Source organism: Euprymna scolopes, chromosome 27 (assembly GCF_053919585.1).
Source record: "Euprymna scolopes isolate OS-2025 chromosome 27, ASM5391958v1, whole genome shotgun sequence".
Classification (NCBI taxonomy): Eukaryota; Metazoa; Mollusca; class Cephalopoda; order Sepiida; family Sepiolidae; genus Euprymna; species Euprymna scolopes.
In genome coordinates this window covers 89,316,932-89,344,167 of record NC_136508.1, presented here as the reverse complement: position 1 = coordinate 89,344,167, position 27,236 = coordinate 89,316,932, and the positions used below count along the sequence as shown (strand labels likewise).

Sequence of the window (27,236 nt, the reverse complement as noted above, 5' to 3'; positions counted from 1 at the left end):
GACAATTATTCCATTTTTCTTGCCATTTCTTCATAATGAATCTATGTATTAGTTGTTTGTAGTCAGAGTGTGGAATTTTTAAATCGCTTAAATCAAGATTTAGTGCATTTTTTGCAGCTCTGTCGGCTTTTTCATTGCCTTGGATTCCAAAATGACTGGGTATCCAGCAAAATTTGATATTTTTATTTTGTGAAAGAGTATGTACTTTTTGTAATAGATTAATGAGTAGCGGGTTATTTAAACTTTGATTCTTTAGAGATTCGAGTACTGATAGGGAGTCTGAAAAAGTTATAAATTTGTTGTAGGTGAGATCAGTAATTAGATCTAGTGCCAGGTCTATAGCTGTGGCTTCAGCACTAAAAATTGAAGCATAGTCTGGTAGTCACTTCTGCAAGGTAGTGCTATTGGATATTATTCCGCATCCAGTTCTGTTGCCGTCCTTAGAACCATATGTATAGATATGCTGATGATTTGGGTATTTTTCCTGAATGTTTTTCTTGATAGTTCAGTGGATGAGTTTGATTTTTTAGGAGCTTGTTTAGTTCAAAGATAATTTCAGGTTGTTTTAGTAGCCAGGGTGGGAGGTTGTTTTAGTAGCCAGGGTGGGAGGTTTAGTTGGTTGACCTCATGGATGTTCCTGATCGTGATACCTGCATCTTCCACTAATGGTTTCATACGAAGACCAAAAGGTTTTATAGCTTGGTCAAATAGGTTTTGGTAGTTGGGATTGAAGGCTGGATTTGATGGTTGTGATTTTTTCCAATCACAGAGATTGTAAGCATTTGCAATACAATCGTAAGCAGGATTGTCTGGGCAAGAGAGAATTATGGTTAAATACTGTAAAGCTAATTTGTTGCGCCGAATTGATAATGGCGGTTCGTTGGCTTCTGTATAGAGACTATCGGTGGGAGAAGTTCGGAAGGCTCCCAGTACAAGCCTGAGGCCCTGATGTTGAACAGTGTCTAGTATTTTTATATATGACTAGCGGGGGGTACCCGGCGATGCCCGGGTGTTTTGAGGTGTGTGTGCTTTCAGGTAAATCAAACTAAACTAAAATAATAAAAAAAAAGTTTTGGTAGGTGAGTATAAGGATCGAACCCGAACCCTTGAGGCAAAGTTGGAACTTAAAGTGTGAAAAAAAAAGTGCGACATTAATCATTGGGCCACCGCGACATACAATGGAGACACGTTTGAATTTATTTATTTAACTATTAAAAACAGGTGTCCGCAATAAAAGTTAACTCTGCTGCTTCGATTTGACTTAAGAAGGTCAAATAGAAGTCACGCAGTTAACTTTTGCTGCAAGGCAGCGTACTGTTTTTTTCCCCAACAGATGTTGGGGAGGGGGAAAACAGCTCCCAATTGTCCACATTGAATAGCAATTGTCTGATATACAACATTGATCAAAGCCGATTGCTTCTGGACGTTTCCAGGCGCGATGCCAAGAGCACAACCCGGTTTGAATTAGTTTCGCTTTTTATACGAAAAAGCCCAATCAATGTACGAGAAGCCAAACTAGCAATAATTTTGTAAAAGTCGACGTCAATAAATCTAGACACTAAATGCGTTCTCAAATCCTAGATATTATTATCTACGACCTATATAAATACTTCTAAGTGATCGTAACCCCCCTGGGAGCGTGTGCGGAAAAGCCTTTGCAAGACATACACGAAATATTCACACATTTTGCCTTTTATATATATAGATTTTCTGGTGGTGCCAGAAATGAAGCTGCCATAATCTAGTTTTGAGTGTACTAGAGATCTATATAGTTTCAGTAGGGTTTGTCTGTCCGCTCCCCAGTCTGTGTGGGCAATGACTCGCATTAGCTGGAGAGTTTTGTTGCATTTATTCTTCAAGTGTTTAATATGAGGGATGAATGTGAGTCTTTTGTCTAATATTAACCCTAAGAATTTATGTTCGTCGACAACAGGAATCTGGGTATCATCTAGTTTTAAGAGAGGATCTGGGTGCAGTTTTCTAAGCTGACATTTAGTCTTATTAGTGGAAAACTTAAGTCCGTTTTCGGTTGTCCATTTTTATAATTTGTCGATGTATAGTTGGAGTTGACGCTCAATTATATGGATATGCCTTGAGCTATATGCAATTAAAAAATCATTTACATATAGTGAGCAATCCATACCTTGGTTTATGCATTTAACGATATTGTTAATCTTTAGATTAAACAATGTTACAGATAAAATACTTCCCTCTGGTACTTCCTTAATATCAGAGAGGCATGTTCTATACGGATATTAAATGATATATTGTTGATAAAGTTGTTGATGAAGATGGGTAGTCTTCCTTTCAGTCCGGCTTCTTTGAGATCTTTCATGATACCATACTGCCATGTGGTATCATAAGCCTTTTCCAGTTCAAAGAATATAGCAGTCATATGCTCTTTTTTGTATAAATGCATTTCTGATAAAGGTTTCCAGTCGTATTAAGTGGTCTGTAGTGCTCCGTTGTTTTCGGAAACCACATTGAAGGTTGGTTAATATTTTATTTGTTTCAAGAAACCACATTAGTCTGGTGTTTATCATTCTCTCTATCGTTTTGCACACACAGCTTGGTAGAGCTATGGGGCGATAATTAGAGGGGTCAGATGCATCCTTCCCTGGTTTTGGTATGGGAATGACTGTGACTTGTTTCCATATAGCTGGAAGGTTGCTATTGATCCAGATGTCATTAAGAATGGAAAGTAAGTACTTTAATGGTTGATCTGGTAGTTGGTTCAGGAATTCATATGTTATCTCATCTGGTCCTTCAGCCGTGTTACTGGCTTTTTTTTAATGAATCCTTTAGTTCTTGAATGGTAAAAAGTTTATTATAAACTTCTTCATTATTACTTTTAAAGTGTAGGTTGTTTTTTTATGATTCATATTTAATAGTCTGGAATTTTTTATTGTAATTTTTGGATGATGAATTATTTGCAATAGTGTCTGCAAGCATGTTGGTTACGTGCTTTTCTTCAGTTATTTTTTTATTGTTTACACAGAGGTGGTTGAGAGGGGAACTGGTGTTTTTTCCTGATATTTTCCGTATCATTTTCCATATGGTTTTGTCTTTGGTGTTATTGTTGATTTTTGAGAAAGTTTTTCCATGATTCACATTTGGCTTCTTTTATTGTTCATCGTGCTTTAGCTCTGCATATTTTGAAGTTGTTTAAATTCTGAGTAGTTGGTCAGTTGTTGAATTTTCTAAATGCGGCACGTCGTAGCCTGATAGCCTTTTTGCAATCATCATTAAACCAGGGCCGATTATACTTGGTTGATACCTTTGTTTTCGACATGCATTCCTCAGCTATTGAGATGATGGTATCTGTAAAGTGAGTGATTGGGTCTTTCACATGTTTTCCAGGTAAAAGTTTATGTTTGCATAATGAATGGACGATGTGGCCGCAGTAATACCACTGTTTCTAGAAGGGGACCCGCTAGACCTCTATTTGGAGCTCAGCGAGTGAGATCAGGGTGATGCGGACGCTATCAAGGGTTGACTGATCGAAGCTTTTGCAAAAGGGCCTTTCGAGGCCTTTAATAAGTTAAAGGAGAGGAGGTGGACTGGTGAATCTGTTGATGTCCACGCGAACGAGATAAGGAGATTGGTTGAGTTGTCGGGCATCAGGAGACACTCCACGAGTCACGTAGTCAAAATGACTTTCGTTACCGGGTTCCCAGAAGAGATATCGAAACGTTTGCAGCAGTAATAGTCCCGGGAGTGGAGACACTGGATGTGAGTGAGCTGCTCAAAACTGCAAAGATCTTGGTGAGGACCCAGCCCACGGAGTCTGGAGGGACAACAGCAACGGTACAGCAGGATGTGGGCAGGAGTCTGCCGAACCCGAGGGTGGCATGCTTTGAAGATGGGAGACCACACATGAGAAGAGACTGCAGGAAGTTCTTGCAATGGACAGTGTGTTATAAATGCAATCGGAGAGGCCATTTAGCAGTGAAATGTACGAGTTTGGGAACTGGCAAGGGGAAGCCGAAGCACCAGAGGCCGCCCTGATTCGGGAATATTGGCGCACTTGCAGCAGATGCCCAAGCAGAAGATCGTCATGGAAGGACGGGGAGTTATGGCCCTGATCGACACTAGCTGTACCACTACCATGGTGAACACGACCCTGGTCAGAAGATGGAAAGGGAAGGGTGAAGTACTGGCATTCGATGGGTCGCGAGTGAAGTGTCGAGGGAGGAAGACCGTCACTATTGATATTGCTGAACACCGGATGAGGGTCCATGCAATTGTCACCGATCATCTGGTGCCTGGCGTTCAAGTCATCATTGGAACGGATGTGATATGTCAACTTGGAGGCGTTACCATCACATGCAACAACGTGAGGTTCGGACTAGCTGAGTGCGCAGTGACAGAGCAAGCTCCCGGAGGGACCAACAAGGCCGGGGAGGAAAGAAAAATGTTGATCAAAGATCAGAACTTCCAAGCCGAATTCGACGGAGAGCAGTGGACTGTAGAGTGGGCATGGAAACATCAAGCACCATCGCTGACAAACAGGGTGGCGTGCTACACTAATTAGCTCAGAGGAGGGGCAAGAAAAGAGTTTGAACAAGAAGGGACCGATGGATTGGGGAGGGTATACTGCTGCCTTGGACGGATGACGTTGATGGCCGTTCTACAACCAACTAAAGGGAAAGTAAGAGCGATCCTGGATTTCCGACAACTGAACCAACATGTTAAGTGCCATACTGGAGGCGACACCGCAGATGTGTGTAGTGAGACCATTAGAGAATGGAGGCAGATGAATGGCGTGTCTACGTTGGTAGATCTAAAATCTGCCTATTTGCAACTCCACATCACCAAGAAGCTCTGGAAATACCAGTTAGTCAGGTACAAAGGCAAAAACCTACTGCCTTACATGAGTGGGGTGCGGGTTGAATTCGGCACCCAAGATCATGTCAACTATCCTCAGGAAGATTCTGGAAACCATGAAAATAAGAGATGGGGCAGTGAGTTCATACATAGACGACATTCTGGTGAATGAGACTCTGGTAACTGCCAAGGAGGTGGTGACTTATTTGAAGAGGTTTGGGTTGGTCACCAAAGCGCCGGAAAAATTAGATGGAGAGGCTGCTTTGGGGATAAGGCTGAAACAAGGTGTGTCGGGCAGCCTAGAGTTTCGAAGGGGGAATGAGATCCTGCAACTGAAGCAAGAGCTCAACAGATGGGAACTTTTTTCCATATGCGGGAAGTTGATCGGACATTACCCCATTACTGGCTGGCTTAGACCAGCATGCAGCTACATAAAGAGGCATGCTGAAGGAAGAGGATGGGATGATAAAGTGGGAGGAAGAATGGTCGCCATGATGGAAGAGCTCCTGAAAGAAGCAGAACGGCAAGACCCAGTCCGGAGAACCTGGAACATACCGCGAACATTGGAGAGTAGGTGCAATGGGAGTGGAGATTCTACTTTGTCGGATTTATTCCCTTTTGTGTGACCCCCCCCTCTTTGGGAAGCGCAGTTTCATCTATAGGGTCATTTGGGGGTAGATATATGGAGCAGATTGTGACTGTTCTATGTAGGTGTCGTTGTGGTGGCAATTCCTGTAAATTAGTTTGTAGATTTATTTGGCTTTGTGCTGTGTTTTTGCTGATGAGAATGGATGTTCCTCCAGAGGCTCTATTTGGATAGTTTAGTTTTATGTTTTTGATTTCCTTTTATTTTATTAAGAATAACAGTGGTTGTTTTCTACTATTTGATTATGGGGGTTCGGAGGCTCTGTTGTCTTTTTCCATTATTTCCAAGGATTTAAATTTGTTCTGATCTGTAGTTCTGGTTTTTGACGTGGAGCGAGATCTGTCTTTTTGGGGTTTTTCATTTATTTTCTGTTTGGTTGGTGTGAGATCTGATTTTTTTTTCTTTGGAGGGTACTAGGTGATTGTTCTTTTGGTTTTGGGATGTTTTCAGTTTGTATGGGTTTTTTGTTACAGGATTGTGTTTGATTTTTGGGATCTGGTGGGATTTTATTTTCAACTGTTTGGTAGTCATTTTCAAGTACAGCTTGAGTTGACGGCAGTTGCTGTAAGGTGGCCCTCAATGCCTCAACTAGTTCTTGAAGTGATTTTATGAGGGTAGAGATTTCCTTTAGTTCAACGTTTTCTAGTGTTTTTAATTGATTTTTGGTTGCACCTGCGTATGATCTAGTTAGTTCTGTTGTGGTGGCTGTTTCAATAATTTTTCTATCTTCGGTAAAACTTATGTTTTTGGTATATTTTAGTTTGTTTATTTTTTTTTTTTTTTTTGATCCAGTTTTGGCAGAACGATGAGTATGCTGGATGGTTCTTAACACAGTTTGGGCATTTTATATTTCCTGGGCATTCTGTTTCCTGGTGTTCATTACTGCTACATTTTGGGCATACTGTTTTCCTGGTGCAGTATTCTTTGAAGTGGCCAAATTTTTTGGCAGTTTAGACAGCGAAGTGGTCTAGGGATATATGTTTCTACTTTAATGCTAATATATCCAATCTTGAGTTCAGTTGGTGGGGTGGGAGTATTGAAGGTTAATATGTATGTGTTGGTGTTCATTGCTTGTTCGTTATTTTTTATTGTAATTCTTTTAATATCTATAACTTTTTGTTTTTTTAGGTTTGTTTTTATTTCTTCTAGAGAGCAGGTGTTTAATTCTGGACATCTGATGACTCTCTTTGAGGTGTTGAGGGTCTTGTGAGGGTAGTCTTTGATGTTTATATCATGGAACTTTGTCCATGTCCCATTTTTTCAGCACTACTTTTAGTAGATACTTGTATAAGTAAAGTTCCATTTTTTACTTTTTTGTGTTCAGATTTTTGTTGATAATTTTTTCGATTATGAATGGGGACATTTTAGTTATTTGTGTGTTATCTTGCGATTCCAAGATTATATACTCTGGAAAGTTTGTGTTTTCATCTTCATCACTTTCTGGATGGGGTCTTTTAATTTTTTTGGAAGCCATAGGATATTTTTTGTCCTTGCTCCCCACCCTCCTTGGAACACTAAATCGGGAGATGGTTGGGGGGAAACCCATTCACCCAAGCATCTCAGGGATATAATGATGATATACTCAAACAGTGAGTATAGCTGCTAATGACGATTTTTTTTCATTTCCTCAGACCCAGCAAGGTATAGAAAGGGTTAGTTGTCAATAGTATAATTTTTCACCATCTGATTGGCCCTTGCCATCGCCTTCTAATGATAGTATGTGTGTGTATGTTTTTTTTATAAGTGCAATGTTTTTGTATTTCTCTTTTTTGAGGGGGTTTACTATTATTAGGGACTGTCATGACTAGCTGGTTGATCGGGTCGAGCCTGCCCGACTGCCTATCTAGCTGAAGTAAGGGCCAAAGTGGAGTGTTGCTTACTCACGGCCACTTGGTTCCGAGGTCATGATGTGCTCAGCCACCAGGATCTTGTTCTAAGGCATTATGGGTCGCCACCTATGGGCAACAGGTGGCTCCATTCAGGGACTTTTACTCTCTGCAGGAGGGGGGGGCAGTCTGTGTATTCTGATACTCCACCGACAGGGTTTGAGAGTGGTGGGGGGGGGAATAAAATAAAAAGGGGAAGGAGAGGGAGAGGGGCTGTTGTTTTTGTTTTTGGTTTTACAGAACAAAATTAAGTTTAACAAAAAAGATCAGAAAATAAAAAACGTCAATGTAGGTGCATTTCATCTCAGGAAGCCAAAGGACAGCCTGATCTGGTAGCACCAGTTGGAATTAAGAATTCCGATCATAAATTGAAATAAATAATAGAGAATGTTATTGAAAAAAAAGAAATGTGATGATGCAATTTTGTTTCTGTTAATGAAATGAAATTAAAATTGAGGTTATCTAACAATGGAAAATGTTAAACATATTTGTAAAGTGGGTTAATCGAAAATTAGGTAAGAGAAATCGGTCTTTGTAAACATGTGAGGAACAATGCATGCTTAGACATGTGAGGCATGTCAGGCCAGGGGATCGATATGCACGTTGTTGGTCATGCAATGACATCATGAGTTCTCAATATAGTTAGAGCTTAGCAGAGAGAAAGAAGTCAGTAAGTCAGGGGAGAAGAGAGAAGTCAGAGGTCGGACAGACAAAGCTGACATCCGCCTTGGAAGCGAAGGAAGAAGTTGAAATAATGTAGAAACTTTGAATTCCTTGATGCGAAGCCATTGACCGGTCGAATGGAATAAACGAGCATCACCATATTTTTTTAACTGTCGTCTTCGTGTTATGTCATTCAACAAGAAAGGTATTGTGAATTTGTATTATAAGGCTTGTATTCCAATCATCTGTATTATAAGAACTTTGTGTATAAACTCATCAAAGAATGTGTCTCTATCATCTTAAGAATGTGCCTCCCTATCAGTATCAAGAAATAATGAATGGTCCTTCATTATTGTTGGTACGGGTTTAGGTCCTTCCAAGTCCCAAAACTACTGACCAGCTTTAATAATTACTAAACGTACAACAAGTATAAACGACAAGAATTTATTAACAAACATGAAAACATGACAACACTGCAATTCAGAACATTAAGGTAAAAAGATTACTCACTTCAATAGTGGGGTTTACGGGAGGAGTGAGGACTGTATTCTAGAGTTGTACTCTGCCTGTCCAACATTGTCTTTTAGGAGAAGAACTTTTTGCGTCCGTGCCTCATGTGTACGGACTCTCCTCTTCTTTTCTCAAGGGACCTCACTCCTTACCCTACACCGGTAATCCGGTGCTCTTATTTATTCCCCTACATTATGATAAAAAAACTGAAAATCCTCATCTCAAAAATATATGTGTTAAAGAAAGATAATATTTATAGAAACACTCCCGAAACTGTCAATGTCTCTATCAATATCTCTCATCTATCTTATATATCTCTCTCATCAGAATTAAAATGTACCCTGTCTCTAACCACTAACATGAACACTATCTCTCACTAATATGAACACTTCATACATAAAAAAACGATCATCTTACAACTCAAGATTTGCAATAAAAAATCATCACAGTATGTAGGAATACATATATAATTTTTCAGTAAAATACTAAATAGGATACCAGCAGCAATTAAACTGTTTTAATCGTTAATAATCTTTGCGATACAGACAATTTGTTTCAGTACCTGATCCATGCTGGGAATTTTTCCAAGTTTATTTTTTGATTGAAAAGCTCGCCATTAACGAAAATAAAAAAATGCCTGCATTTCTTAACATAATTCAGAGATTGTCTAATGGAGATAATTTATTAAAGGTTATTTGGGATTTAAGAGAAAATTATATATTATAAATATTATACTTCTATCAACCAAGGTTATAATTAATTTATAGTTGGTGACATGTGTTGAAAGTTTTAGCGAGACATACAACATACATACATATACACACACACACACACACACAGACAGGTGAGATTTGTATCATCGATTAATATGTCAAATACAATTTGTTTTAAAGCATCAACCATCTATGCGGTTTTTCTTAAATCAATATGTTAAATATAAGTTGTTTTAAAGCATATCAACAATAAATGCGTTATTTATTAGATTTAAGTGTTTAATGTAAATTGTTTTAAAGCATATCAAATATCTATGTGTTATTTATTATATTGTTATGTCAAATATCATTTGTTTTAAAGTATATCATCCATTTAAACGTTTATTATTAATCTGTTAAATATAATTCGTTTTAATAATATCAAAAGTCTATGCGTTATTTATTCAATTTATGTGTTAAACATAATGTTTTAACGCATACCAACCATATATGCGGTATTTATTAAATAAATTAATTTGTCAAATATAATTGTTTTAAGGCATATCAACAATTTATGCGTTATTAATTAAAAAAATCATTTTCTAAATTTGTTTCAAAGAATATCAAGCATTAATGCGTTATTTATTAATTATGAAATGTCAAAAATTATTTGTTTGACTGAATCTATGCTTTATTTATGAAATAATGTGCCCAATGTGCTTGTAATATCCCTAACCCCTCATCCCTTGAATGAACTCTTCCGTTAACTATAAATGCTGCGTAATTAACGCTATTTGTGACTTGCTTTCTTTTGTGAATAAAACCTTTACAAAGGTATTCGGCTCTTCGTTTTTCACTACAATTTTATTCACAAAAGAAATGGACCGAGTACTTCGTCCCGAACGATTCGACACCGAGTCTACGGCCTTCAATGCAGAAAAAAAGTACAAACACTGGAAACTCACGTTTATGAATTACTTACATACGGTTAACGGCACTGAAGAAACTGGAAACACCCAAACTGACTTCTATGCTTTGATAAATAGCATATCGGCTGATGTATACGAAATAATCAGTGACACAAGCGACTATGCATCTGCCATGAGAGCTCTGGACGCGGCATACATCAGGCCTACTAATATCGTTTACAACCGACACCAACTTATTACCATGAAACAACAACCAGCGCAAACAGTGGATTCTTTCAGGCTACAGTTGGAAAACCTCGCTAAGACATGCAACTTCCAAGCTGTGAGTGCTGAAACAAATAAAAGCCAGTATATGCGGGAGGCTTTTATTAGCGGTATCTCCTCCTCCTCAATTCGGCAACGAGTTCTCAAGAAATCCTCGCTAACTTTTCGGGGAGCATACGAGATGGCAAGATCTCTGGAACAAGCAGAAAAACACTCTGCGTGTTACAACCAGGAGAGTGTGACTTCTGCGCCAATAATCGCTTCAGGAGAAAATACGAGTCTGGCTGCAACACAAAAAAAAACGAGGCCGAAGGAAATTTGTTTTTTCTGCGGGAATTCTCGTCATCCGCGTCGCCTTTGTCCAGCACGGGACTCGAACTGCAAGAAGTGTTCGAAAAAAGGACACTGGGCCAAAGTCTGCAAATCTTCCGTGTCAGCGGTGTTAAATGAAGACACTGATTTCCCGAGTCTCGAATGTCTAGGAAGGAAAAAAGACATTACTTTTACTAAGTGTAAAATAAATAGAGTCACTGTCAATGCCATGATAGATTCTGGTAGTGTGGGGACTTTCATTAACGACAATATTGCAAAAAAAAAATGAACCTCGAAATTATTCCCAAACACAAAGAAATATCATTAGCCGACCCTAAAATGTGTGCGAAAATTGTGGGAGAAACTAAAGTCGATATCTCTCTAAATAATAATGTACACTCTAACATAATAGTGGAGGTCATTAAAAATTTATTTGTCGACTTAATCATAGGAAAAGATATTCTCGGCAGATACAAGATGGTAACTTTCAAATTCGATGGACCGGAGGAAAAACTTATTATCGGAGCAGTCACCAAGAATACCTTTTTTCCATCCATGAACGTTTCTCCTCCCCCATTATTTTCTCATCTCTCTATGAAAACAACACCAATCAGCACCAAGTCACGTCGCCACACAATTGCTGATAGCAAATTTATAAGAGAAGAGACTGCAAAATTGTTGGAGGAAAATGTTATAGAACCCTCAATTTCACCTTGGCGAGTACAAGTTCTAGTAACATCGAATGAAAACCGAAAAAAAAAAAAAAGAATGGTGATTGATTATAGCGACACAATCAACAGATTTACTGAATAAGACGCTTATCCGATACCAAGTATATCAAAGATTGTCGAGGAAATAGCCAGGTATAATGTTTTCACTACGCTTGATCTTAAATCAGCATAACATCAAATCCCCATGAGTAAGGAGGATCGTAAATTTACAGCATTCGAGGCGAATGGTAAATTATACCAGTTTACTCGCTTGCCGTTCGGGGTTACTAATGGAGTAAGCGCCTTCCAAAGGACCATTGACGGCATTGTCAGCAAAGAGCAATTAGTAGATACTTTTGTCTATGTGGATAATGTTACTATCTGTGGAAAAACCCAAAAAGAGCATGACTATAATCTTCAAAGATTTTATGAGGTTGCTAAACAGTACAACATCACGCTTAATAATAAAAAAAAAGCATCGTTTCAGTCTCAACGATAACATTACTTGGGTACACTATCAAAAACAACCAGATATCACCCGACTACGAACGTCTTAAACCTCTACTTGAGATGCCACCTCCTCTAAATCTAAACTCACAAAGACGAATTATTGGGATGTTCTCCTACTACAGCAAATTTATCCAGAATTTTTCAGAGAAAATATTAGCACTAAACCGCAATAGAGAATTCCTGTTATCTTCTGTGGCGTTGGACTTGAAAGATGCTATGCTGGTAACGGTTGATCCAGAAAAAGAATTTATAGTAGAAACAGATGCTAGTAACAACTGTATTGCAGCTACCCTTAATCAAGAGAATCGTCCGGTTGCATTCTATTCCAGAACACTAAGCCCTAGTGAAACGAAACATCACGCGGTAGAAAAAGAAGTAGCCGCTATTGTTGAAGCACTACGTAAGTGGCGACATTTTCTCCTTGGTAAACACTTTACTGTAATTACAGACCAAAAAAGTATTAGCTTCATGTTTGATAATACCAGGAAATCAAAAATAAAAAATGACAAAATATGCCGTTGGCGCATTGAACTGTTACAATGTAAGTTTAGCATCGTCTACCGTCCTGGTAGAGAAAATATTGTCGCTGATACGTTTTCCCGAATATCTGCTCTCACTTATTCCTTACAAGATCTTCGGGACCTACACTGTATATTATGCCATTCAGGCATTACCCAACTCTTCTATTTTTGCAAAGAAAGAAACTTTCCTTTCTCCCTCGATCAAATAAAAGGAGTAACTAATTCGTGCTCGTCTTGCCAGTATTTAAAACCCAAATTCTTCACCAGTAACAAGGGAACTCTCATAAAAGCAATAGTACCATTTCAGCGATTAAACATGGATTTCAAGGGACCACTGCCTATGTCCACACATGGTAACAAATACCTACTTACGATAATCGACGAATACTCGCGTTTTCCTTTTGCATTTCCGTGTAAAGATATGACAAGCTCAACGATCACACAATGCCTGAATCAACTATTTGCGATATTTGGTATGCCCGATATGATTCACACAGATAGAGCGACTGATTTTCTGTCGGAAGAAACGACCAATTACTTACATGGGAAAGGCATTGCGACTTCGAAACGAGTAGATATCACCCGGAAGGCAATGGTCAAATTGAGAAACTAAACGGCACACTATGGAAGGCCATACAAGTAACCTTACATTCTCGTAAAATGAGACTATCCTGCTGGGAAAATATTCTACCTGATGCTCTACATTCTATTCGATCATTGCTCTGCACAGCTACGAATGCGGCCCCTCATGATAGACTATTTAAGTACAGCCGTAAATCTGCTTCTGGTACTTCTATTCCCCTGTGGGCAAAACCAGGCCAAGTATACGTCAGAGATCATACCATGTACCATCTCGGAAACTGTGTACTGGTACAACATCATGCCAAAGAATGGCGTCTCTCCAGGAACAGCGCCTGCAAATGCAATCTACCAATACCGGGTTCAGAAAAAGAGAATCTACCAGCAGTAACCAACAAGGAAAAGCAGGGGTTGTATGTCAAAGGGGATCCTGTCTGAGTGAAGCCACCGGGAAGCCCGTGCACCGACAGGTATAAGTTGGCCCCAATAACCGACGTGGTGAGTAAGCAGTTCGTCTTGGTTGACAGTGTGCTCTGTCACATTAGGGACCTGCAGCCGGGGACACAGTTGCAACCACCACTGGACGATGGGAGCGACTGGGTCTAAGGTCAGTGGCCCATCACTCTTGTTTGCACCAGCCTCATCAAGCAGTGACTCAGACGTCAGTAGCCTCCTAGGAGATGCAGTGTTTCTCGACCATAAGATGGCGGATGAGAGCACGCACAGAGATGAGGCTTCAAAGAAGCACCCAGTGAATGTGATCGCCACCTCACAGCCATCTCTGTAATCATGAAATCAGGTGGGGGGAGCGTGGGGAAAATAGGAACGGCCTACCTTTCAAACGCCCTCATGTCTGTCTTTCTTGTGGGTTAAGATGAAAAGAGATCCAAGATTGTTTTAACACACACGATCTCAGATATTCTTGGACAATCTCGCAAAGTTCTGCTACACGCATCCAAATGAGGTGTGCCAGGCTCCATAAAGCAGGTCACTTAGAGGAGTTGAGGAGAATTTTTCGGTCTGAATACATTTCTCTTTCATAAATAAAATTTGGCACAAATGGCTGCTAATTAAAATTAAATCGTAAAGTATAACTGGATGGATACTAAATATAATTAGATCCTTCTTAGATAATAGGACCTTCTAGGTTGTCATTGATGGATATACATCCAAGCAGCATAACATTAATGCGGGAGTGCCTCAGGGGTTGATCCTTCAACCACTATTATTCTGGATGTCCATAAACGACCTCTCTGATAATATTGTGTCTGATATGAGTATATTTGCTGATGATACAACGCTCTATAACATGCACAAGGAAAGAACAGATGTAGATGGAAGAATCTTTAGAAAATGACCTTCAGACCATAGTGACAAATGGATGGTATTATTTAATGCTAGTAAAACAAATGGATGGTATTATTTAATGCTAGTAAAACAAATGGATGGTATTATTTAATGCTAGTAAAACATGGATGGTATTATTTAATGCTAGTAAAACATGAATGGTATTATTTAATGCTAGTAAAACATGGATGGTATTATTTAATGCTAGTAAAACATGGATGGTATTATTTAATGCTAGTAAAACATGGATGGTATTATTTAATGCTAGTAAAACATGGATGGTATTATTTAATGCTAGTAAAACATGGATGGTATTATTTAATGCTAATAAAACATGGATGGTATTATTTAATGCTAGTAAAACATGGATGGTATTATTTAATGCTAGTAAAACATGGATGGTATTATTTAATGCTAGTAAAACTAAGCTGCTCTGCTTTAACAATTACTAGACATCTCTCCAACCACCGATATCCATGACAAATAAGATCCTACTTTGAGAATTCTTTCACCAAATTCCTTGGCCTAACATTCATGGGCAATATGAACTGGAACAAATACTTGAGGACATTGCGAAGGCTACTGCAAAGAAGGTGGGTTCTCTCTATCGAGCTAGAAGACTTCTCACACCTGAGAGTATCCTGTACCTCTACAAGGCCACCATTCGTCCATGCATGAAGTATTTTTGCCACATCAGGGCTGGTACATCTACAACTAGTCTCTCCCTCTTAGATAGGGTCCCAAAAAGTTTTCAATCTAATAGGTCCGACTTTGTTAACTAAGCTCCAGCTCCTGTCCCATCATCGCGATGTTACATCTCTGTGCCTGCTTTACAGATATTTTAATGGAATGTGCTCTGATGAACTCGTTTCACTTGTGCCCCCTTGATGTACATATCCCTGACAAACCCACTTAGAAACAAAACCTTACCCTTACACTGTTGAGGTCCCGAAATGTCAGAAAGCTCATTTCTTCCCTCAAACAGATTTTGGAATTCTTTTCCTGCTATCTGTTTCCCTGAGTGTACTGATATGCAGAAGTTTAAATGTACCGTAAACCAACATCTTGTTAATCTAGGTATGGTCTCAAATAGTAGCCCCTTAGGTCCAAGTGACAATATGCCTTGATAGGAGTAAACCCAAGTTAAAAAAAAAGATGGCGATGTTTTAATTTGACTAAGCCGGATGATGATGATTATTTAATGTTCAGACATAAGCAAGCACTGTAAGGACTTCAGAGTAGCAGTATTATTGGCAGATAATTTTAAATGCACTATTTTTTTCTCAAGGGTTAGCGTCTGCAAAAAATGCCGAGATTAGATAAAGAGTATAATCAAAACTCGAAAACGAACACAATCTCACTCTACAGAAACTTGCAGAGGATTGTCAAAGAGTTATATAAGCATGAGAATCGATTTTTAAAATATAGAAGAATCAGGTATAGTATATGTCAAGAAAGCAAAGTGCACCTATAAAAATGACGCCTCTAAAAAAACAGCAATAGTCTCAGCATAAAATAAGGAACTACTTTACTAAGAAGAACAACGAAAATGACTACCCACATTTTAAAAATGCAAAGATTATTCAGAAACAAGAAAAATTACTCCCAAGACCATGTAAACGATGTGGCAAACTGCACTGGGGAAAATTCTGCCCATAAGAATTGTCAAAATTGTGGCAAACTTGGATACAAAGTGTCGCATTGTAGAATTAGATGAAAACCAAAAAACAGAGTCAGACAGACAAAATTCAGCAAAATGCCTGACGAAAATTTATGCACACACATAATTGTTAGATATTTAATAAAAACCATGAAATTGCAGATGGACACTGGGTCAGACCTTGCAATTATAAATTTACAGACATGGAAAAAAACTTAACAAACCAACTGCAGAAAATACAAAGTTGGCCCGCACAGTGAATTAATTTAACTGAAGAATTATATTTAACAGTAAATAATTAAAAAGTTGAAGGTGTACGTTCTAAAAAAATCTTCAAATCTATTTGGTTTTAATTGGATAAATAATTTTAAACTTCATAATTTATCAGTCAACATTTTTAATCATAAAATATCTAAGCTGAAGCAAGTCGAAGAAACGAAAAGGTACAAAATCTCCTTGAAATCACCCTATTAATGAAAAACAGCCAAAGGCTTTTCAAATAAACTAAATAAAGAAAAATAAAAGAGTATTGATCCTGAGTCAGTCTACTGCCGATTGCTTTTATCTCCTTCCATTATATTTAAAAAGTGTGTAAGAGAGAAAAAAACTTAAAGATATTAAACATCTTTTCTTTTTAAATATTCTATTATTTTTTCAGGAAACCCAAGCAACACGAGGCACTTTCATGGCATGATATTAAAAATAAAATAAAATATTCAATGTTCTTTAATATTTCAATATGTTTATAACATTTAACAAATTATTTCCATTTACTTGTATGAAACGTTCAACTTACCACCAGATAAAGTTGCTCTTAGCATGCCTTCAAGGCCATCGGATGTAATGAGTAATTCTGTAATTCCATTCTTTGTCAACAACTGCACAAAAGAATTTAAAAAACATTTTGATTAGGTAGATAAAATAACATCAACATTTACAGTGAGCTAATAGTATTCTCTTTCTCATATATATGACAAAGAACTATAATGTCACAATATAAGAAGAGTTTAACTTCTTATATATAAGCAATTTCAGAAAAATAAAATTCTCCAGAGAAAATTAAATGAAAAAATTCTTATAATTTACTAAAAAGTCAGTCTTGTTAAAAAATGTTTTGAAAGAAAAAAATTATTCCATTATTATTTACAGATTATATATCTGTGTATTGGACAGAGTCAGTTCTCTGGACAAAAGCAGAAAACAATAGTCTGTGACATGCCTTGAAACTTGGATGAGAAATTTGTATCCGGGAAAACTGATAAAAAGAGAAAAGTTGAAAATGGAAACAGAATGCTGCAGAAAAGCAGGAGGAATGATGGTTTATTGATAGATGATTGACTCAAATATTTTTGATTTCCGGCAATTATCAATAACAGTTGACCAAAATGTGACATTTGAACAGAAGCCATTCTAGAGTGAAATTAAGAGTGTACTCCATCGAGATGATTACCGTTCATAAAACGAAATGGATTGCAAACTCTGCAATCGTATTGTCATGAATGCTAGTTGATGCTCAAATAATATGACAACATGACAACATATTGAATCATAAAGCCTCAAATAATATGACAACATATTGAATCATAAAGCCTCAATTAATATGACCACATGATAACATATTAAATCATAAGGCCTTAAAAAATATGACAACATGACAACATATTGAATCATAAAGCCTCAAATAATATGACAACATATCGAATCATAAAGCCTCAAAAAATATGACAACATATTGAATCAAAAAGCCTCAAGTAATATGACAACATATTAAATCAAAAGCCTCAAATATTATGACAACATATTGAATCATAAAGCCTCAACTAATATACCAACATGACAACATATTGAATCATAAAGCCTCAAATAATATGACAACATATTGAATCATAAAGCCTCAAATAATATGACCACATGACAACATATTAAATCATAAAGCCTTAAAAAATATGACATGACAACATATTGAATCATAAAGCCTCAAATAATATGACAACATATCGAATCATAAAGCCTCAAATAATATGACAACATATTGAATCATAAAGCCTCAAGTAATATGACAACATATTGAATCAAAAGCCTCAAATAATATGACAACATATTGAATCATAAAGTCTCAAAAAATATACCAACATGACAACATATTGCATCATAAAGACTCAAATAATATGACAACATGACAACATATTGAATCATAAAGCCTCAAAAAATATAACATTAAATCATAAAGCCTCAAATAATATGATGACATATTGAATCATAAAGCCTCAAATACTATGACATATTGATTCATAAAGCCTCACCTAATATGACAACATGAAAACATATTGAATCATAAAGCCTAAAACAATATGACAACATAACATGACAACATATTTAATCATAAAGCCTCAAATAAAATGACCACATGACAACCTACTGAATCATAAAGCCTCAAATAATATGACAACATGACAACATATTGAATCATAAAGCCTCAAATAATATGACAACATGACAACATATTGAATCATAAAGCCTTAAATAATATGACAACATTACAACATATTGAACCATAAAGCCTTAAATAATATGACAACATGACAACATATTAAATAATAAAGCCTCAAATAATATGACAACATGACAACATATTGAATCATAAAGCTGCAAATAATATGACAACATATTGAATAATGAAGCCTCAAATAATATGACAACATGACAACATATTGAATCATAAAGCCTCAAATAATATGACAACAGGACAACACATTGAATAATAAATCCTAAAATAATATGACAACGTGACAACATATTAAATAATAAAGCCTCAAATAATATGACAACATGACAACATATTGAATCATAAAGCTGCAAATAACATGACAACATATTGAATAATGAAGCCTCAAATAATATGACAACATGACAACATATTGAATAATAAAGCCTCAAATAATATGACAACAGGACAACACATTAAATAATAAATCCTAAAATAATATGACAACATGGCAACATACTGAATAATAAAGCCTCAAATAATATGACAACATGACAACATATTGAATCAGAAAGCCTCAAATAATATGACAACATGACAACATATTGAATCATAAAGCCTCAAATAATATGACAGCATGAAACATATTGAATAATAAAGCCTCAAATAATATGACAACATAGCAACATATTGAATAATAAAGCCTCAAATGATATGACAACATGACAACATATTGAATCATAAAGCCTCAAATAATATGACAACAGGACAACATATTGAATCATAAAGCCTCAAATAATATGACAGCATGAAACATATTGAATAATAAAGCCTCAAATAATATGACAACATAGCAACATATTGAATAATAAAGCCTCAAATGATATGACAATATGACAACATATTGAATCATAAAGCCTCAAATAATATGACAACATGACAACATATTGAATCATAAAGCCTCAAATAATATGACAGCATGAAACATATTGAATAATAAAGCCTCAAATAATATGACAACATAGCAACATATTGAATAATAAAGCCTCAAATGATATGACAATATGACAACATATTGAATCATAAAGCCTCAAATAATATGACAACATATTGAATCATAAAGCCTCAAATAATATGACAACAGGACAACATATTGAATCATAAAGCCTCAAATAATATGAAACATGACAACATATTGAATCATAAAGCTTAAAATAATATGACAACATATTGAATAATGAAGCCTCAAATAATATGACAACATGACAACATATTGAATTATAACGCCTCAAATAATACACGAACATGACAACATATTGAATCATAAAGCCTAAAATAATATAATAACATGACAAAATATTGAATCATAAAGCCTCAAATAATATAACAACATGACAACATATTGAATCATAAAGCCTCAAATAATATGACAACATGACAACATATTGAATCATAAAGCCACAAATAATATAACAACATGACAAAATATTGAATCATAAAGCCTCAAATAAAAACATGACAACATATTGAATCATAGGCCTCCAACAACATGCCAACATATTGAATCATAAAGCATAAAATTACATGACAACATGACAACATATTGAATCATAAAGCCTCAAATAATATGACGACATGACAACATATTGAATCATAAAGCCTCAAATAATATGACAATATGACAACATATTGAATCATAAAGCCTCAAATAATATGACAACAGGACAACATATTGAATCATAAAGCCTCAAATGATATGAAACATGACAACATATTGAATCATAAAGCTTCAAATAATATGACAACATATTGAATAATGAAGCCTCAAATAATATGACAACATGACAACATATTGAATTATAACGCCTCAAATAATACACGAACATGACAACATATTGAATCATAAAGCCTCAAATAATATAATAACATGACCACATATTGAATCATAAAGCCTTAAATAACATGTACACAAATTGAATAATAAAGCCTCACACAATATGACAACTTTCCAACATATTGAATCATAAAGCCTCAAATGATATGAGAACATGACAACATATTGAATCATAAAGCCCCAAATAATATAACATGACAAAATATTGAATCATAAAGCCTCTAAAATCCAGGACAACATATTGAATCATAAAGCCTCAAATAATATGAAAACATAACATATTTAATCATAAAGCCTAAAATTACATGACAACATATTGAATCATAAAGCCTCAAACAATATGACAACATGACAACATATTTAATCATAAAGCCTCAAATAATATGACAACATAACAACATATTGAATCATAAAGCCTCAAATAATATGATATGACAACATATTGAATCGTAAAGCCTAAAACAACATGACAACATATTGAATCATAAAGCCTCAAACAATATGACAATATATTGAATCATAAAGCCTCAAATAATATAACAACATGACAACATATTGAATCATAAAGCCTCAAATAATATGACAACATAACAACATATTGAATCATAAATATACATATATTGTTATATTATTTGAGGCTTTATGATTCAATATGTTGTCATATTATTTGAGGCTTTATGATTCAATGTGTTGTCATGTTGTTATATCATTTGAGGCTTTATGATTCAATATGTTGTTATATTATGTGAGGCTTTATGATTCAATATGTTGTCATGTTGTTATATTATTTGAGGCTTTATGATTCAATATGTTATCACGTTGTCATATTATTTGAGGCTTTATGATTCAATATGTTGTCATGTTGTCATATTGAGGCTTTATGATTCAATATGTTGTCATGTTGTCATATTATTTGGGGCTTTATGTTTCAATATTGTTGTGGTTACAAGGTTGAACAATAATTAGTAAGGAAATACAATGAAGACACAAACAACAAGATAATGCAATAATAAGTGTATTAAAGAAAAGGTATATTTACAATATGTACAAATGACGGTGTCGAGTCAGAGAGTCTTGGTGGGAGGACATGTACGCTCTTCGGCGTCACTTCTGGTGGCATTTGAGTAAGACACACCAAGGCCAACCTAGGCTTGCCATTTATAGTGTTATGTTATTCGCATATGCAAATAAGTGGTTGCCACCACAACACCCCGCTCCCAAGATTTGAAGTCACACAGATTTCAATATCTTTTTCTTTTTGGGTTTTCCATTAATGGTTCATTCACTTTTCTTTTCCTACCTGATCTTCGGGGTTCAGGTGCATTTTGAGGCGGTTCCAAATTAAAAGATTCGTATATGATATCTATGGTGTCCTACTCTTCGACTGTTGTCGTATTATCATCATCTTGGATATGACGTTTTTTTATCTGATTTAGGTGCCTTTTATGTATATTCTGTGGACCTTTAATCATGTATGTACAATCACCAATGCGTTTATCCACTACTCCACATTCCCAGTAAGATGTGTTATTTCTGTAGCACTTAAAATATACTCGATCTCCCGAGTTATATTTCTTTCTTCTCGTGTGTGTAGTGTTTCGGATAATTGCCTGCCTTGGCAATAGTTTGTCAAACGCTGATTTTACCTTTCTGGCAAACATTAGATCAGCTGGTGATATGTTTGATGGTGTACTAGGATGTGGTGTAATCCTATATACTTGCAAGAATTGTTGCAAAGCTTTTTCTGTTGATGTTCCAATGGATTTCTTTAACGCTCGTTTTAGCGTGTCCACGAACCTTTCCGCGAGGCTGTTCGACCTTGGATGATACGGCGGAGTCGTGATGTGCTTCACTCGGAACGTGTCGCAAAATTCCTTAAACTCTGCGGATGTGAACTGCGTTCCGTTGTCAGTGACCAGTGTGTCTGGTACACCGAATCTTGCAAACAACTCGTGTAGGAACCCTATTGAGTTGTTCGTTGTTGGATTCCTGCAACGCATTACCTCCGGCCATTTTGTGAAACTATCCACTACAATTAAATAATAGTTTTCACCTACTGGACCAGCTTAGTCCATGTGGATTCTCGACCATGGTTGGTTGGTTTTCGGCCAAGGTTTGTGTACAATAGGTGGAGATTTTGCCGCTAACTGGCATCCTTTACATTTATCAATTGTTGTCGCTATGTCAGTGTTCATGTTATGCCAGCACACGTAGCTTCTCATTAACGACTTCATTCGATTTATCCCCGGATGTCCTGTGTGGAAATCTCTTAACATCCTATTCTGCAATGTTTTGGGTATTACCACTCTCTCGCTGTACAGTAACACACCATCACATATGGAGAAAACTTCCTGCACCTTTGTGTCCGTTATAATTTTCTCTTTTATGTCCTTTATATATTCGTCTTTCTCGGCTTCCCTTTTAATGTCCGACAAAGTTACGGGTAGTTCCTTAATAATGTTTGCTACCATATTTTTTACTTCAACATTTGTCCGAATTGCTGCAATGACTGATTCTTCCAGATTGTGTTTCTGTGGTATCAGTCTTGACAGTCCATCCGCATGGCAAATCTTTTTTGATGCTAGATGTTGTAGCTGGAAATCGTAATTAAGTAGTATTGTACCCCAGCGCAGCAATCTATTTGCGGTATATACCGGCAATCCTTTTTTTGATCCATAGATCGTGACTAACGGTTTGTGGTCGGTTTCAAGTATGAATTGTCTACCATATAAATATCGGTGAAATTTAGTCACGGCAAAGATTATGCTCAACGCTTCTTTTTCGATTTGTGAATATGCCCTTTCGGCTGGTATCAGCGTTCTCGAAGCGTGCGCTATTGGTTTTCTAGACCCATCCGGCATAATATGTTGAATGCATGCTCCTAAGCCATAGGAGCTAGCGTCACTAGCGATGACTATTTTTAAGTTTGTGTCAAAGTGCGTTAAGAATAATTTGGATGTTAGTGCGCTCTTTATTTTGTCAAAAGCGGTTTGACATTCTTGCGTCCAGTTCCACGGTGTATCCTTTTTAAGCAGATTATTTAAGGGGGCTCGCAAGTTATGCATTCCTTCAATAAAAGATTCGTAATAATTTGCGAATCCTAAGAAACTCTGCAAGGTTGTTACATTATCTGGTAATGGCATATTTTTTATTGCCGCAGATCTGTCTGGGTCTGGACGTCGTCCATGTTTGTTTATTATGTGTCCAAGATACTTAATCTCGCTCATACAAAAGTCACATTTACTTTCTTTTACTTTAAAGCCGAATTCTTGTATTCGAGTAAATACTTGTTTCAAATGTTCCTTATGTTCTTCTAGGGATTTGCTCCTGACAACAATGTCGTCCAGGTATGCACATGCGCACTCAATACCACTTAGCATGGTATCCATCGCTTGCTAAAAGATGGCAGGCGCTACTTTGATGCCAAAAGTCAATCGGTTGTATTTGTATAATCCCTTATGCGTATTGATGCATAGTATTTTTTAGCAATTCTCCTCGACCGGTATTTGCAAATACACGTCGCTCAAGTCTATCTTGGAGAAGATATTACCCCCATTCAACTTCGTGAATATTTCCTCTGGGCTTAGTAGGGGGTAATGGTGATCTTTTACTAGGGAGTTGACCCCGGTCGAAAAGTCTCCACACACTCTAACTTCGTCATTCTTTTTCTTTACGTATACGGTGGGGGCTGCCCACTCGCTGTGTTCTATTTTTGATAGAATTCCCGTCTGTTCCAATCTATTTAATTCTTTATCAATCTTTTCCAACCCAGCGAACGGAACATTTCGCTTTTTTCTAAAAATTGGGCTGGCGTTTTCTTTAAGTTCAAACGAGGCCTTGAATTTATTGCAGCGACCTAAGTTAGTCGTGAATGCCTCAGGAAATAATTCTTTTAAATCGTCTTTTATATTTACTGTTGTTGGAGAAGAACATTCTACTTTTTTACAGAATGTATTGATTGGCTTATCCCATAGTCCGAATTTCTCAATTAAATCTATTCCAAACAGATTTTCACTATTTTTTAGTACGAATATTTTTAATTTCTTCAAAATCCCTTTCAATTTTATCGGGAGGACAACTTCTCCTTCAAATTTTATACCACCACCAGTTACCGTCCGGGCTGCTTTACTAGTTTTCATCATTGCCGGTTTTCCCAACTTTTTCCACGTATTCAGGTTTATTATAGAAACATCGGAGCCGGAGTCGAGTTGTAACTTTATTGATGTTTTAAATATTTCCACTTTTACGTATTTTCGCCGATCTTTGTCTAATTTTGTATTTGATTTTGTTTGCTGTACTCTCTTTCTGGTGTAATCTTTATATCTGCAGCAATCGCTTTTGTGCCCCACCTTCTTACAAAGCATTTTTTCTTCTTATAAAGACAATCTGATTCCCAATGCTTTTCTGCACATCTCTTACAGTTATATCTAGGAAGAGGCTTGTTATATTCTGTACTATATTTATGGTTATTATCTTTGGAATATCCCGTTCCATTGCTTTTCTTTGTAAAGTTCTTGGTTGGTGCGTATGGTTTTCTAACTTTTCTTACATATGCCACTCCGGATTCTTCTATATTTTTTTAATCCTTTTTTAGTGTAATGGCCCTTTCACAGTCCTCTGCTAGTTTCTGGAGGGTTAAATCTTGCTCAGATTCCAGCTTAGACAACACTCGTCTGCGTATTTCTGCATTTTTCGTGGAAATAAACCCTTGAGCGAAGATTAGACATTTAAAATCTTCTACCGTTAGTTCTGCAAGCTTAAAATTATCGCAGTTTTTATTGACAACTGATGCGTATGTCAAATAATCTTGGTTGTCCATCTTTCTTAGATTCATGCACAGCCATCTTTTATGAAAAAGAGATATATTTGGATTAAATAATTCTTTTAGTAATTTTACAGCTTCCATGAACTCTAATTCCGCAGTTTTTTTAGGTAATATGTAATCTACGAATTTGCTGTGTTCTGATGTACCCAATTTTCTGAGTAAGAGGCTCACTTTCTGACTATTTGGCCAATTTTTACAGTCCAGTTGAAAAACATCCTCGTATCTTGTGTAGTATGCTTCAAAATTCTTCTCTTCCTCAGGCACATAATGAAATGTGTCCATGCTATTAAAAATAGTTGTATGGGAGAAATTAACACTATCGACATTTTCTCGATTACTCTTTAGTAGTTCCAGTGTTTTAGCAAAACGTTCATCTTGTCTTTCTTCATATTCCAATTGTAGTTTCTTATGCCTTTCTTCCTGTTCCAATTGCAGTTTTTCCTGCTTTAATTGCGCCATTTTCTGCTTTTCTTCTTGTGCCTGCTGCCATTTCAATAATCTGTCCTCTCTCTTTTCCTCGCGGTCAGCCTGTGCCTGTATTTGTGTTTGCAAAAGCTTGTTTCGCTCAGCCTGTGCTTGTAAAAATTGCATGAACATTTTTGATAAGTCTTCCATGTTTTTTTTGTTTATTTTTTAGTGTGTAGTTAAAAAAAATATTGTACCATGTACCATATACACCGGTTTGGGTTACAACAAAAAAGCAAATTGCTGTAAGCTCCTGTTTTCAATAATAATATCGCTGCTTGCAATAATATATTCTTTTTGCGAATCACGCTGCAAAAAAAAAAAAATAAAACAGGTTTATCTGGAATCACGAAATGGAATTGACTTTCCGTTTTTAGGCACTTACTAATAAGTAACTCTTTCCACAAAATAAAAGTTTGGGTTTTTTTTTTTTTTTTAATCGAGTCACAATTGAATAAATGTATGCAGTACATTTAGTTCTTTGAGTTTTTTTTTTCTCTAGTATTTTAGTAATTAAAATACCTCTTAAATTGAGATTACCTTTTTTTATTCCGTGACGTTTTACTGTATTATCCGTTATTCCGTGACAACTTCAAGAAAAAAAATCCTTTCCTTGAATTTTAGTTTTAGCTGTGGTATTTCCTTTTAGTACCGACGTCAACCAAAACATTAATTAAAAAGTCCTTTAGTTGTTGTTTTGTTTACGGAGAACAGTAATTAGAATCCACTGGTGAACTTTTTTCGTAGGTTACTTCCTTGCTTTTCGCAACACGGGTCTGACCTGTCGTTTTTGCGACAGAATAAAGTTCGCGTTTCGTTTGCAAGTTGGTCCTTTAGTAAGATTTGTCGTGTAGCGACAAACAAAAATTCACTTTTATATTCGTTTGCAAGTCGGATTCCCAGAAAACGGCGTAAATTGTCGCTTTTGCCACGTTAGAGTTTTTTTTTTTCACTTGAGTTGAAACTTATCTTTAGCGTAAAATCCGTTTGCTCGTCAACACTTTGCATTCCTTAAAATAAAATGGTCAACCTTTGCGTTGTACTTTTTTTTTTTTTTTTTTTAAATAGTTCTTCGTCAAACTGTTATATTTGACGCTTCATATCTCGTCGCCAACTGTTGTGGTTACAAGGTTGAACAATAATTAGTAAGGAAATACAATGAAGACGCAAACAACAAGATAACGCAATAATAAGTGTATTAAAGAAAAGGTATATTTACAATATGTACAAATGACAGTGTCGAGTCTGAGAGTCTTGGTGGGAGGACATGTACGCTCTTCGGCGTCACTTCTGGTGGCATTTGAGTAAGACACACCAAGGCCAACCTAGGCTTGCCATTTATAGTGTTATGTTATTCGCATATGCAAATAAGTGGTTGCCACCACAACAAATATGTTGTCATGTTGTCATATTATTTGAGGCTTTATTATTCATTATGTTGTCATATTATTTGAGACTTTATGATTCAATATGTTGTCACATAATTTGAGACTTTATGATTCAATAGGTTG

At 36.3% G+C, this 27,236-nt stretch overlaps 1 protein-coding gene across 4 annotated transcripts in view; it reads right to left on the bottom strand.

Moving 5' to 3' along the window:
- Positions 1-27,236, bottom strand: part of LOC145248972 (beta-galactosidase-1-like protein 2) — a 1,883,914-nt gene that overhangs the window by 1,244,555 nt on the left and 612,123 nt on the right. For all 4 annotated transcript variants that reach the window (XM_080110785.1, XM_080110782.1, XM_080110784.1 and 1 more), the window contains one exon: positions 16,853-16,934. In XM_080110785.1, coding sequence (XP_079966911.1) covers positions 16,853-16,934 — 82 coding nt within the window. The remainder of the gene's footprint in view (positions 1-16,852; positions 16,935-27,236) is intronic.